The sequence below is a fragment of the Ovis canadensis genome, chromosome 21 (assembly GCF_042477335.2).
Source record: "Ovis canadensis isolate MfBH-ARS-UI-01 breed Bighorn chromosome 21, ARS-UI_OviCan_v2, whole genome shotgun sequence".
NCBI lineage: Eukaryota > Metazoa > Chordata > Mammalia > Artiodactyla > Bovidae > Ovis > Ovis canadensis.
The window spans coordinates 45,569,128-45,583,226 of NC_091265.1; the positions used below are offsets into that span (position 1 = coordinate 45,569,128).

The following is a 14,099-nucleotide window of genomic DNA, read 5'->3' on the forward strand; positions in this document are numbered from 1 at the left end:
GAATTGTAAAGCTATCGGAAAGCTGGATCCTGGCCTTGGGAATGGGGCATGTTGGGGGGGTTGATTTGATACACAGAAGCACTTTCCCAGGAAGTTGCTGTCTCTCCAGGTCATTCGGGGACTGGGGGTGGAGGATGCCAGTCCTGCTTTCCTACTGGAGCTGCAGCCTGCCCTTCCTCTGCCCACCCCCTAGTGGGTCCTTGCTTATGGCCTTCAGCACCGGCCGTTTTCTAGGATGAAAGTGGCCTTGGGCCTTTGCTGTGGATGGAAACATGTCACAGAGGAAAGCATCTGTGTTTAATCTCACGCACGTCGCTTGTTAGCTCTGTGACCTTGGACTGGTCTTTTGGTTTCTTAAGCCTCACTCCCTTGTCTGTTAAATGGTGATACTTTGTAGAAATGCAGGAATTAAATAAGATTACAAATGTGAAGCACTCATTTCAGTTGATGTGAGGTCACCTGCAGGGAAATTCAGGGCTTCCCACTGACTTCATTTATTTTTTAACACTTCCCTTTACCAACTCTTTTGCCTTTCACTCCTGCATGAGAAGTAAATGGGGCCAGAGGGGTAAACGGATGTGTACAGCTCAGTCCAGCATCCTTCTCAATGCCTTGGCGATAGAGCTTACTGATTTCACCTACCTGTGTTCTTCTCTTTCACCAGGGCCTTAAATGTGATCGTGTAAACTTTCAGTGATTCTCTGCTGTGTTTCTGCCTTGGAGAGGGTTCAGGGGGTAGCCCCATGTAGCCAAGTCTTCACTGTGCAGCCCCTTCTTATGTGATGTCCATAGCCCCACCCTAGGAGTGTCTGAGCCTCTGAGGGAAAAGAGGATTCTGTTCTCCAGAAGATCATATTTCTTCCCAGGTTATTTTGTGCCATAACCTTGGGCTCCAAGAAAAGAATGGGTACCTCCATCCTTTTAGAAGAACTGTGTATTAGGGGTGGTGATGATTGCACAGGGTATAAGGGGCAAGGTAGTCTGTGGTGAATATTAGAAGGTCAATTTTCCACCCGCCTCCAAGGTGGGGAAGAGAAGTGAAAGGACAGGTCATCTTAGGTCATCCTCGTCCTGTTCTAGCACACCAAGGCATTCTGCATTTGATCTTAGACCCTTATTCTTTAATAGCAAACTGCCACTGCTAAGTCACTTCAGTCGTGTCCGACTCTGTGTGACCCTGTAGACAGCAGCCCACCAGGCTCCCCCGTCCCTGGGATTCTCCAGGCAAGAACACTGGAGTGGGTTGCCGTTTCCTTCTCCAGTGGGTGAAAGTGAAAAGTGAAAGTGAAGTCGCTCAGTTGTGTCCGACCCTCAGCGACCCCATGGACTACAGCCTACCAGGCTCCTCTGTCCATGGGATTTTCTGGGCAGGAGTACTGGAGTGGGGTGCCCTTGCAAAGGCAAGACATATATGGGAAAGGAGACTTGTGGGGTTAGAGGGCTTGTGGGGTTAGAAGACTTAGAGGGCTTCCCTGGTGGCTCAGTGGTAAAGAATCTTCCCGCCAATGCTGGAGACACAAGTTCGATCCCTGCTCCAGGGAGATCCCACATGAAGCCCATGTGCCTCAAGTATTGAGCCTGTGGTCTCGAGCCCTGGAACCACAACTGCTGAGCCCGCACGCGGCAAGTACTGAAGCCTGTGCAGCCTAGAGCCCTTAGCCCACAGAGGGCTTGCAACAAAAAAACTTGCCGCAGTGAGAAACCTGTGCCAGGTAACAAAGAGTAGCCCCTGCGTGCCACAGCTAAAGAAAAGCCTGCACAGCAATGAAGACCCAGCAGAGCCAAATAAATAAAATTTTAAAATGTTAGCAATTATTGGGGAAAAAAAAATTAAGCTGGAGCCCACAGGAATCTGTGCTGGGCCAGAAATGGTACCCTGGTACCAGGAGCAAGCTGTGGGGCTGGGATGTACACTTACATTCTTAATCAGTTTCTGCTCCCTCGGGCGTGGGGGCTATAAAGGAAGATATAAAGGAAATGGGAGGTTCTGAAGCAATAGGAAATATGGTGGAAGCAGGTAAATCCCCTGAGTGGAGATGCTAGGAAGGCTATGCATAGAATCTGTGGATTGAGGCCATCTAAGGAAGCAATGGTGGGGAGAAGCAGCCTTTCGTGATGAAGGGTCCCATGATGGGTAAGGACTCCAGGGAAGGCTGGAGGAGAAGCTAAAACTTAGGAGGAAACTTCAACCTTCAGGACAACATGGCTTCCACAAAGCTCACATTCTAATTTGGCCCTGTTTATCCATGCCAGCCTGTCAGCCATCACCACGCCAAGCTTTCCACCCAAACAAAGCCATTCTTAGAACATCATTTGAGTCTCATAGTGTTGGGGTGCTTGGTGGCACAGGCTCTTTGAAGAGGGCCTCCTCCCCTGAAGCCCCAATGGAGGGAGCTGACCTTGCAGAATACTTCAAGAAGAAAGGCCCCGAAGGACCCCACGAATGCCCCTTTGCCCCTGAGCTGTATCTGGCATGCGTCAGGTGGTTGGTGAGGCCCTGCTTTCGTGCGCCCTCTGGGTTGGGCACTTCCTAGAGGAGTCTGCCTCTAGGTCTTGTTGCCATTGCAACCAGAGCTCTCCACTGCCTGGGAAAGCCGAATGAAAGCGGGCCAGGAACCCTGGGTTCCCAAAGCACCCTCTGAGTTCTTGGGGTCTCCCCTTGTCTCAGCAGGAACAAAAGAACAGAATGGATCTATTGGAGGCAGGGCCCCTAATGTTTATTCTCAGGTGGCAGGTAGGCATGAGGAGCTGATTCGCATCCTCTGGTGCCCCTGCAGTTGTACTGAAGGCAGGACCACGGTTCTGTGTGTGCCTCTAGGCTCAGCTGAGAAGGCGAGTCTCATCACTTGAAAGGCCTGCTTGCTGGTCCCCTCAAACCCCATGCATCCCCAAACAGTCTCTCCAACCGCTGTGTAAAGAACCCTGACCAGAGCAGCTCTCACACTCCTTATATTGACTCTGAATGTGCAGGGGTGGGGCAGGAGGAGTACACGAAGCAGGGGTAGGGGGAGGCTCTGGGTCACACAGCCTGGCAAGGGGTCCCCGCGTGTCACACTCCCCCTCCTTCCCTCTTTCTCCCCTCCGGCCCCCCCCCCCCGACCCCGCCCCCCAGTCTCTGATTAGACCAGTCCCACTGCAGAGCTGAGAGGCATCCAGTCCAAGGACAGAACTGCAAGAGTATGGACACAAAACACCGAACAAATTGGGGTGGCGGCCAAGGGCCAGGGCCGGTTCTGGCTTCCCAGCCTCGGAGGGTCTGGGCTGTGAGCGGCAGGGGGCGCTGGGTTAGCTCAGCGCCGGGAGCGCTTGACCCCTTGCTCCCCAGGGCTGCGGTACTGAAGCACAGGAATGGGGGGAGGGCTGGCGGGCAGCAACGGGTACAGTTCACAAAAGCAGAGTTTTAGCTGCCTCTGGAGCGTGTGGGAGGAGCAGGTGGAGGAGGGCCTCCGGAAAAACGCCAGGACTCAGAGGCCGGCAAAGAGCACGCCTCCTCTCGGCTGCATCCTCTGCCCGCGTCTTCGCCTGAAGTTGGGTGCGCTGCCGCCAGGCCCACGTTTGTGCTCCATCGGTCGGGGCTGTGCGGAGGGGGGTGGCCCTCGGGGCTGTCCTGGAGGCGGCTGCTTCCGGGGTCCTTTGTAAAGTCTCTGCAGAGCCAGACCGAGCTCCGACGCGTCCCCCGCCCTCGGTCCGGGATGCTCAGACGTGCGTCTGCATCCGCCGCTGCAGGGGCCGGCTGGGGTCGGAGTTCTGCGAAGAGGACTGGGAGTGGTGGGAGGAGGAGGCCGAGGCCTTGCTCGCCTTGTCGAACTGCACGTAGCCGTCCTGCTTGCCGCTGCTGCTGACGCTGCTGTCGCACTGCGTGTCCAGGAACGAGCTGCTGTCGCTGAGCGAGCCCCGCTGGAACTCCCTCTCGCAGAGCTCGATGGACGAGCTCCCCATGCCCAGCACGAACCTCTGCCCGTAGTCGTAGAGGCGGCCCTGGCCGCTCAGCGTGCTGTAGATGTTGGTGAAGGACATGCCAGTGGGCACGCGCTGCTTGCCCGTGGGGCGCAGGTCCGGCTGGCAGCTGGACAGCGAGATGGTGGGGGTCGAGTGGTGCTCCTTGAAGGTGTTGACGCTGTAGTAGCCATTGGTGGGGTCCTGCAGGGGCCGGAGGGAGAGCCTTGTCACATCACCCGATGGACAGTGGGGAAGGGCCAGGGACAGATAGGAGGAAGGCAGGGGAGGTAGGCAGGGGGCCAGAGTGGGGGTGTGGATTATTAGCCTGGGCAGGATGCTGGCAGGTATTCAAGTAGGGTCTTGCCCCCTGTGTGCTTAATAGCTCAGTCATGTCCAACTCTTTGCCACCCTGTGGACTGTAGTCCATCAGGCTCCTCTGTCCCTGGAATTCTCCAGGCAAGAATACTGGGGTGGCTTGCCATTTCCTTTTCCAGGTGATCGTCCGATCCAGGGATCGAACTCCTGTCTCTTAAATCTCCTGCATTGGCAGGCGGGTTCTTTACCCGCTAGCCACTAGCGCCACCTGGGAAAGCCAGTCTTGCCCGGCATGTTTTGTTATTTCAGGGCAGCTAGCTCAAGGTCATGTGAGAATTTTTCATTATTTTTTGTTTTAGTCCAGAACATGGAAACTCATTATAAATGTGATTGGCGAGGAAGTTAACTCTCTCATCTCCTTGTTGGGGGGGAGATGGTGATCCCAACTTTACGGAGAGGAGAGGTCCCCAAGGCGAGTTCTGGCCTTTCTCTTCTTATTTGCTGCTGTGGTTTGCCCGGATCTGGGGCTGGGGTCATCAGCGCTGAAGCCTAGAATCCAGGCCGTGCGGTGACTGTAAGCAGGGCTCTTCTTACCTTCAGGTTCTGAAACTCCTTCTCTTCTTCTTTGAGCACCTCCAGCTGCTTCAGCACTGAGTCTTGCTGGAATTCACCGCGGTCCATCTACAACCCCAAAACAGCTGCTCAGAGGGTAGGAAGTGGGCTGACTGTCCACTCATCCCAGAGGAAAGCTGGAGAAATGAACTCAACAGATGCTCTGCCTCCCCCTCCCCCCAGAGGCAGGTGACAAGAGTCCAGAGGAGATTCCAGCTCTCACTGTTGTTCTTGGACCCCTATCCCCACCCCCTCCTGAGAGCTGGAGACAAAGAGGTGGGTGTGGGCAAGGCTGTTTCTAAGATGCACTCCCTTCCTTCCCTCCCTTCCTCTGTTGGCTACAGTTATCACCTCCAGGGATTTCACTTTGATTCAGTTCAATTGTGAGCATTTACTGACTTCAGGCCAGGCATTGTGCTGAAGGCCAGGCAAACAAAGATCAAGAGACTTTATGAAACAGCTTTGCTCACCAGGAGGTGGACCTGTAGATAAATAACTGCAGAACCTCTGGGCAGCGGGCAAGACCTTGAGAAGGAATCAATGGAAGCTACCTGCGAGGAGGTGGCAGCTAGGGCCTCACCTGTTATTCACTGCAAGGACTTAGATTATTATTAAAAGTTATCTTCCTGAATGGAGGCCAGAGAGCCAGGGGGGCAAGGATCTATTTCTGTTTCTCTTTGGGTCTCCAGCATGCCTGGTACAGTACCTGTGGTCATTGACCAAAATCCTTTTGGAATGGAATCATATTTAATTTGTGTTGTAGTAATTGACTTCCTGGTGCCCAGCGTGGTGCCTGCCATACAGCAGGGCTGTCAGAAACGTTATATTTATGTCAGATGAATGAATGAAGGGACATGCCTCAAAATTACTAAAAGTTAAAAAATAATGCACTTAAGGTGAAAAATAAAGCATACTTGGCACACAGTGGGTGTATTAATTAGTCTGAATAGTCACAGTGGTGCCTGTCCCATGGTACAAAATGTTCTTCCCATGTATCACTTTTGCACCTGGCACAATCTGGTCCAGCTTCCCACCCACTCTCGGAACTGAGATGTGTCTTTTTCTTTGTGACTGGTTTTCCTGATCTATTTTTGGAGCACCGGAGAATTAATCAAGGCAATTCCGACCTGCCCTGTTAAGTACACACTAATGCTGCTTTTTTCATTTCCTAGTAAATGCTGTGGCTATCTGGATCGAGCTCTTCTTTCCCACCAGATTCAACTGCTAAGCCTGCCTTTCCCTCCATACTGGGGCTGTATCGGGGTGGGGGAAAGAAGGTCTCCCCACGGGGAGCCCTCAGTGGGTTTCTCCACTGGGGTTATGCCCTACTCTTAACTGACTGCTGAGTGGCCCCCACTCTTTAGGGTCTGGACTGGAGAGTGGTGTCAAGACAGTCAGGGGAGTTCAGAACAGCCCACTGGGAGGGAATGCAAGGTCCCTGGGGGATGAAGGACAGGCATGAGGACCTCCACACCAGACTTGATAAAGCTCATCAATAGAGATGTCCATTCCTGCCCAGGTCTGGGCTGTGGTCCCCTCCCTTGTAAGAGTGACTGTTCTGTGTGTCAGATATTGTGTTCGCTTGGGTGAAGTAGACATTAGCAGAAACTCTGGGATACCTGGTGATGCTCACAGGTAATTAGAGAAATGTACTATGGAAGAGAAACATGTGGGACTTCCCTGGTGGTCCGGCGGTTAAGAATCCACCCTTCAGTGCAGGGGATGTGGGTTCAATCCCTGGCTGGGGAACTAAGGTCCCACACACCGCAGGATCAGATTTGCATTTTAGAAGGACTCTGGTGAGTAAAATGGTAAACGACGAGAATGTGGGACCCCTTGGGAGGATGCTGTCTGTCATGGACCAGGGGAGGCCTGCGCTAAGGAGTAAGAGTGAAGAAGTGGCAGAGGCACCTCTTTGAAAAGATGGTGAAGTGGGAATTGACAGGACCGGAAAATCAACTGGATAGAAAAAGGGCAGCAGAGAAGACGTCAATTTAATTCACTGAATGGCGGCGAGCATCTTCCGGGGACCGTGGAAGGTGCCAGGGACACAGGGCTGACTTAAGGCAGCTTGCTCACCCTCTCTAGTGGAGGCAGATAGGGAAACAGGTGACTTCACATCGATGTAGCTCCCCTTCCTTGGCGCCCTCACTGTGTGCCACTGGCTCCACACTCTTCAGGGGTTTACCCACTGAGCCCTCACCCTGCCATGTATAGCATGACCTTCATCCCATTTCCTAGATAAGAAGACGGGCACAGAGGGGCCCAGGCTGTTAACCCACGTGCTTGCTGCTGCTCCTCTGACATATTATAACCGTGACACAATATGCAACAGAGCGTTCTAGTCGAGTTTTCCAGGGTCTGTCTGCACAGAGGGATGAGTCATGGTCTATCAGTTGGAATCAGGAGAAGGAGAAGAAGTGGCCTTGGGGTTGCCAGAGAAGTTATGAGTATATAACAGTCCAGCTCCTGAGGAGGAACCTATGCTTACTGCAGGCTTTCCTTGGGGGTGGGGGAGAAGGCATGTACTGAATGTTGATAATACCTGTGTGTGTATAGGATTATATGCTATGTCACATCATATTATGACAATTTATGTACATCACTTTGCTGACAGAGGTCCTAATAGTCAGTCAAGCAGTTAAGCTATGCTTTTTCTAGAAGTCATGTACGGATGTGAGAGTTGGACCATAAAGAAGGTTGAGCCCCCAAAGAATTGGTGCTTTCGAATTGTGGTGCTGGAGACGACTCTTGAGAATCCCTTGGACTGCAAGGCTATCAAACCAGTCAATCCTAAAGGAAATCAACCTTGAATATTCACTGGAAGGACTGATGCTGAAGCTGAAGCTCCAATACTTTGGCCACCTGATACAAAGAACTGACTCATTTGAAAAGACCCTGATGCTGGGAAAGATTGAAGGCAGGAGAAAAAGGGGCGGTAGAGGATGAGATGGTTAGATGGCATCACTGATTCAATGAACATGAATCTGAGCAAACTCTGGGAGACAGGGGAGCCTGGTGTGCTGCAGTCCATGGGGTCACAAAGAGTTGGACACGACTTCGCGACTGAACAGCAACAATGCATGTGTTCTCTCCCTCCTGGACAGCTGGGTTCTTGGAAAGCTGGGAATGCATGTTAGCTGTCTTTGAGTCTCTGAGAACTCCAAACACAATATAGTAGACACACTATACACCTTTGTTGACTGAGCATGCAAGCATACTTAGTTTTATTGCACTTCGCAAATATTTCTTTCTTTCTTTTTTTTTTTTTTTTAATAAATCCAAGGTTTGTGTCAACCCTGTGTTGGGCAAATCTATTGGCATCATTTTCCCAAACGTGTTTGCTGCTCACTTCATGTCTCTGTGTCATGTTTTGATAATTCTCATGACAGTTCAAACCTTTTTTTTTTTTTTTTTGGCTGGGCTGTGCAGCATGTGGGATCTCAGTTCATCAACCAGGGATTGAACCCGTTCCCCTTTCAATGGGAACCAGGAGTCTTAACCACTGGACCACCAGGGAAATCCCCAAACCTTGTCGTTAGTATAATCTTTGTTATGGGGATCTGTGATGAGTCAATCTTTGATGTTCTTACTCACTGAAGGCTCAGATGATGGTTAGCATTTTTTAGCAATAAAGTACTTTTAAATTAAGGTATGTACACCTTAAAAGACACAATGCTATTGTGCAGTTAACGTATAGTGTAAATGTAACTTTGGTATGTACTGGGAAACCAAAAAAAAATGCATGTGGCCCACTTTATTGTGGTGGTCTGGAACCCAACCCACGGTGCCTCCTAGGTCTGCCTGTGTGTGCTTGGCCTAGTAACCGAGGTGGGGCCCCTGGGGGAGGCAGAGAAGCACATCTTGGCTGACGCTTTGTTCTCAGGAGCATCTAGAGCATCAGGAAGCCTCTGGTTCTGGGGCCTTCAGGGCACAGAGGTTTGGGTGGGGCGGGGATACGATGACATTCTCACCATCAGCTGCTTGATGGTGGGGTGTTCCTCAGCCTCCCGGCCCGAGGTGGGCTCCTTGTGGACAATCTCCACCCGGATGTCATTCTTGGCGGACACAACACCTTTGAGATCTGGACATAAAATAAGAAAGCGTAGGTGACAGACAATGGTGATCTCAGACTTCAGGGCCTGAGTGGTCAAGCTCCCCGCTCCCCTTGGGTTGACTCTCCAGCCCCTGAACTCAGCAGTTTCATGCATCCCCCTCCGCCCCCCCACCCCCGCCCCAGTAATAGAACACCTGTCTGCACGTGCTGTGGGCTGCTGTGGGGGCCTCCGAGTGCTTTGTCTAAGGGCTCCCGGTTGCACATTTCTCAGCCTTTCACTGCTGCTCCTGTGACCACTGGTCATCCTACTAAATTCTCACCTCCTTCTAGAAATCTTCTCTGACCTGCCCTACCCGGCTCTGGTCTCTCTGTTCGTAGAATCACACCTCCGATTGTTGGAAAGGACCTGGGGATCCCCAGGTCCAGCTCCCGCCCCTGTGCTGGTGTGGTCTAGCTTTTGTGATGGAGAACTTACCCGCTTCTAGAGGAGGAAGCCCACTGACACCTGGAGAGCTCTGCTAGGAAACTGCTGCTAAAGTACACTTCCCTATGAAGTCCACTGAGTGGGCGGGAAGGGAGGGCCTGACACTGCATCCTTGCGAGCCCTCAAGAGAGCAAGGCTGCTCGGCTTGGAGGGGAGGACACAGGCAGCCTTTTTCCAACACGTGAAGGCTGCCAAGTGGAGGAGGGAGTGGAGGAGGGAGCAGGCTTCCTCCGTTGACTCACTTGGTGCCTTGTGCTCATAGAATGTTAGTGCCGGGTGGGACCCTGAAAGTCACTTCAGCTAACCCCTTGCTGTCACACAGGAGGAAACGGAGGCCCGGGCTAGCTGTGGCTTGAAGAGAAGCTTCAAGCTTGTGGTAGAAGAGGTAGGGCTGCAAGACTGTGTCTCTGTTGTTCCCACGGCTCCACCATCCCTTCTACCCTTCCACGTGTCTGCCTAGCACACAGAATTTCAGAGCAACCCTCAGGATGGAGAGTCCAGGCACACACGATTCAAGAGGGCATCACGCCTGCGTTTTATGGCTAATGACTAAAGGCCTTTTAAGAATCCACACGAAGCAATTCCGTGAATGCTTTTGTTGTTTATTTTCGTGTGTGGGTGACCTGCTTTTCTGGTTGGACTAGCAGATCTCGGAGCCCAAGGATTCCCCCCTCCCTCCCCCGCCCGAGGGATTTCAGTACAGTTCTCAAAGTACAGGGAGTGTGGTGTGTGTTCAGTCCAAGGTGCCAGCTGACGGCCCTGCGGGAGGACGTCCACTTCTGTCCAGCTCAGCATCAGTCGAGTGCCCACTGTGTCCCGGATGCGGGGCAAAGCACCGCACATGGAAACATACACGTGAGACCCAGTCCTGGCCCTGAAGCTCATAGCACTGGTGGGGCCCCTGTTGCTCCCGCTTACTTGCTCTCTGGCCTAAGCCTGGCCTTTTTCTCTGTCCCCCTCCCCAAGCTCCTGGGTCTCCCTCCCGTACTTCTCTGGGAGCGGGCACAGCAGAAGGCCACGATGGTTGCCAGAAGGACGAGGAAGGCCACACCAGCTCCGACGGCCACCCCGATGATAACGGCCATCGGCACAGCCTCTGTGGGAGAGAAGCAGGCGGGCTGACGGGGGAGCCGGGACAGTCCGCTCTCCCCCAGGGGACCCCACCCAGCTCCTTGGGCTCAGCCCCTGCCCAGCTTTGGGCACCGGCACGCTTGGGAAAGGCCGCGGGGGCCTGGGCAGGCGCTGGTAGAGGCCACGGGGGTCAGCTCGGGTGGGGACAGGGGTCACGTGGAGGGGGCAGGGGGACTGAGAAAGATGGGGAGCGGTGAGGAGGGGGAGACAAAGCGAGCAGACACGGAGGGGAGGGGAGCGTGGAGATGAGAGGCGAGGCTGGGTGCAGCTGAGCGCTCCGCGGGGGGAAGCCGGGAGAGCCTAAGGCCCTGGCTTTTCTTTGGCAGATGACTGGTCACTGCTGCTGCTCTTGTTCCCACTGCTTTTCCTTCTCTTCCCTTTCCTGGGGCTGGGGGTGGACACGGACAACCGGCTTTCAGAGACTTTTCAGGTCTGAGGCAGTTTGAGGGCCTGGGCATCGCAGGTGGAAGGTGCCAGAGGCAAGTCTTAGAGGCCGGAGGGCAGGATCACAGCTCCCCGCCCACCTCTTTTGTGTAGCATACAGGGATCTTAGTCCCCCAACCAGGGACTGAACCCATGCTCCCTGCAGAGTCCTAACCACTGGGCTACCAGGGATTTCCCGCCCCCCACCTCTTTAAGGAGAGAGGCCCAGTCCTGCTCCTGCCTCTCCTGGGCCAGTCTCCCGGGCAGGAATCCAGACACCCCACCCTGCTAGAGAGGTGCCCGGAATGCCAGCCAGGCAGGGCTTCACTTCCTGCCGAGTTCCTGGAGTCTGTCTCATGCCCTCCTCCAGTAGAGACGGGTGGGGAGGGGGGAGAGTGATGTTAGGGTGGCGGGGTCGCTTTTCTAGACGGTCCAGACCTCTCTGTGGTGGCAGAGGGGGTCTGAGCATAAGATGTGGGGCCCTGAAGTGTCCATGGGGGGATAACTAAGGAATGCAGGGAGAGGGACAGCTTAGGGCTCACAGAGTCCAAGCCTCCCGTTTACAGATGGACACCTGGAGGCCCAGAGAAGTCCAGTGACTTGGTTAAGGGCACGCAGATGCAGGAGAACCAGCGCAAACCCAGGGCTCCTCTTAACCGCCCTCCTCGCTCTGCCCAGCTCCGCACACTGCGTCACACGGCATCTTCCACTCTCACAGCCTTTGTACGGCCCAGACCAACCAACTTTACCTCTCCTTTCTCATTTGTAAACCGGACGGTAGCCGTGCCTGCCTCCAGGGTGGGGGAGGGTTGGGGCTTTTGTTGTTATTGTTTAGTGGCAACCCTATGGATTGTAGCCCCCCAGGCTCCTTTGTCCATGGGATTCTCCAGGCAAGAAGACTGGAGTGGGTTGCCATTTCCTCCTCCAAGGGATCTTCCCGACCCAGGGATGGAACCCGCATCTCCTGAGTTGCAGAGGGGTTCTTTAGTGAGCCACCAGGGGAAGCCCTTGGGATTCATACAGATGAGTGCAGGCAGGTAAAGGCTCTCACAGGCTGGTACCCGAAACTATCCAAGCCTTTGCCCCCATGTCTGTGTGGGAAGGAGGACCATAGCAGATGCAACGAGGGCAAAGTCCCTTTTAGAGGACTTTCGAGGTCCCCTCCCACTGCCTGTTCTCAGGGTAAATGACTGGGACTCCAGGTGTCTGTTTTCAGCTGGGGTTGGCCTCTCGTCTCTCACTGTTGTTTTCTTTCAAGAGAAGAAAAGGGGAGGAACCTGGCAGATCGCAGCCCCTGGAAAGGCTGGCGGGAGAGGGAGGGGTCCCTCTTCCAGAAGGAGCGGGTTCCCCAGTGGTGGGCAGTGTTGGCTGTCACTCTGGGATTTCCCTTCTAGCCCAGGACTTGCACACTGGTCCATTCATCACCTGCCTAGTGGTGGCCGAGACCCCTGCAAGGGCACCAGGAGAGGCAACAAATGGGAGGTGTTGGCCTGGCCTCAAGAGTCAGGAGAGAGACAACGGACTTGACCTCAGCCAGCCCCATGAGCTGGTTCTGACAGTGAGATGGTTCTGTCTCAGGTTTCAGCTCCTCACAGGAAGGAAAAATGCTTTGGAAGTTTGTTGGTGCAATGCTTTTGAATTTGATGAATTTGGATTGGACTTAAGTTTCTCCTAGACTCCTAGGAAGTCTAGGAGTCCTTGGAAAACTCCAGTCTTGTTTCAGCTGAGCCCAGAGCAAAGGATGAAGGTGGAAGGTTCCTTAACCTGCCTGGGCCTCAATGACCGTGAAACCCAAGAATCAGGAAAGTGGTATCTAGGGTGGTCTCTGCCTCTGGTGTCCTTGAGGCCACGTTTCCTTAAGTCATTAACAGCTGGGTGGGGTGTGGGTGTGTGACTGTCTTATCTGGAGAACTGTCTTAATTGAGGGGACGGGGCAGAGGGAGAGGGTCCTGTGTGGTGGGGTACTCAAGGGTGGCATTCCCTCCATAAAGGCCTGTGCGAAACTCCTTGCTGGGTCACCTGTACAGGGCGTCTCTCTCTAGACAGGGCTCTCTAGGATGTCCCTGGAGAGGGACAGAGTCTTCTCTTCACCCCAGGAGTCTCAGCCACCAAGGAAGATGTCAGGGAGCTCAGAGGAGTGTGCAGACCCAGGAAAGATGGAGATAGGGGGAACACAGGAGTCTGTGTTGCCCCCTTGAGTGGCCTGTGTAGGGACTGATACTCTTAAAGTGGCTGTCTGCTGAGAGGGGAGGGTGTGCGTGGGCCCCACCAGGAGCTTGTGGGAGGAACTGACCAGTCCTAGCTCCTTCTGGGCCAGTATGGTGGGAGAACCAGGGCAGAGCATCACACATCTTCATCAGGGCCTTTGTCAACACTGTGGGGTCTGCCTTGCAAAGCCCTGATTCTCTTTTCTGGGTTCCTCCCTGGGAGTAGGGGCTTCTCCTCTTGAGGAGGTCCCAAGACATAGCAACTCAACCCAGGAAGCCTGGTGTCCCCTTGGCTGCCGAGTCCCTGGGGCGGGAGGCAGTGCCCAGCGGCCTGGTGGTGAGGTGACAGTTCCATGGGGAATGCAGGAGTCGTGTTAGGAGCCAGCCATCGGAAAGCGTGGGGTTAGCATGGATTGTGCGGGTCACAGCAGGGTGGGGCGGCCCTGGTGTCCTGGAAGCGGTGGCCAAGCTGCTGGTGATGGTGAGAGGTGGGAGGAGTCGGGCAGGGCCAGCTGACCCCAGAGGGGAGGAGCTGGCCCCAGAGGGGAGGAGCTGGCCCCAGAGGGGAGGAGCTGGCCCCAGAGGGGAGGAGCTGGCCCCAGAGGGGAGGAGCTGGCCCCAGAGGGGAGGAGCTGGCCCCAGAGGGGAGGAGCTGGCCCCAGAGGGGAGGAGCTGGCCCCAGAGGGGAGGAGCTGGCCCCAGAGGGGAGGAGCTGACCCCAGAGGGGAGGAGCTGGCCCCAGAGGGGAGGAGCTGGCCCCAGAGGGGAGGAGCCAAGGCGTCCAAAGAGGACGATGGGAGGAGGACAGGGAGGAGCAGGAGCTGGTGTGTGGAATGCAGGGAGCCTGCGGGCGCAGCCACAGAGGAGACAGGTCTCGGGAGTCCCTAGACCCACCCTGCCTGGGGACCTCGCCCTGCTGCTCTGAGTGCAC

General features: G+C 54.5%; 2 protein-coding genes across 4 annotated transcripts in view; one reads left to right on the forward strand and one right to left on the reverse strand.

Moving 5' to 3' along the window:
* The window catches only part of ST3GAL4 (ST3 beta-galactoside alpha-2,3-sialyltransferase 4), a 57,006-nt gene extending 48,804 nt beyond the window's left edge, over positions 1-8,202 (forward strand). For both annotated transcript variants that reach the window (XM_069565448.1, XM_069565449.1), the window contains exon 11: positions 7,528-8,202. In XM_069565448.1, the coding sequence (XP_069421549.1) occupies positions 7,528-7,560 (33 nt within the window). In that variant the 3' untranslated portion in view covers positions 7,561-8,202. The remainder of the gene's footprint in view (positions 1-7,527) is intronic.
* Positions 2,692-14,099, reverse strand: part of KIRREL3 (kirre like nephrin family adhesion molecule 3) — a 609,605-nt gene continuing 598,197 nt past the window's right edge. For both annotated transcript variants that reach the window (XM_069565440.1, XM_069565439.1), the window contains 4 exons: positions 10,396-10,503; positions 8,841-8,950; positions 4,849-4,935; positions 2,692-4,140 (listed from right to left, as the gene is read on the reverse strand). In XM_069565440.1, the coding sequence (XP_069421541.1) occupies positions 3,697-4,140; positions 4,849-4,935; positions 8,841-8,950; positions 10,396-10,503 (749 nt within the window). In that variant the 3' untranslated portion in view covers positions 2,692-3,696. The remainder of the gene's footprint in view (positions 4,141-4,848; positions 4,936-8,840; positions 8,951-10,395; positions 10,504-14,099) is intronic.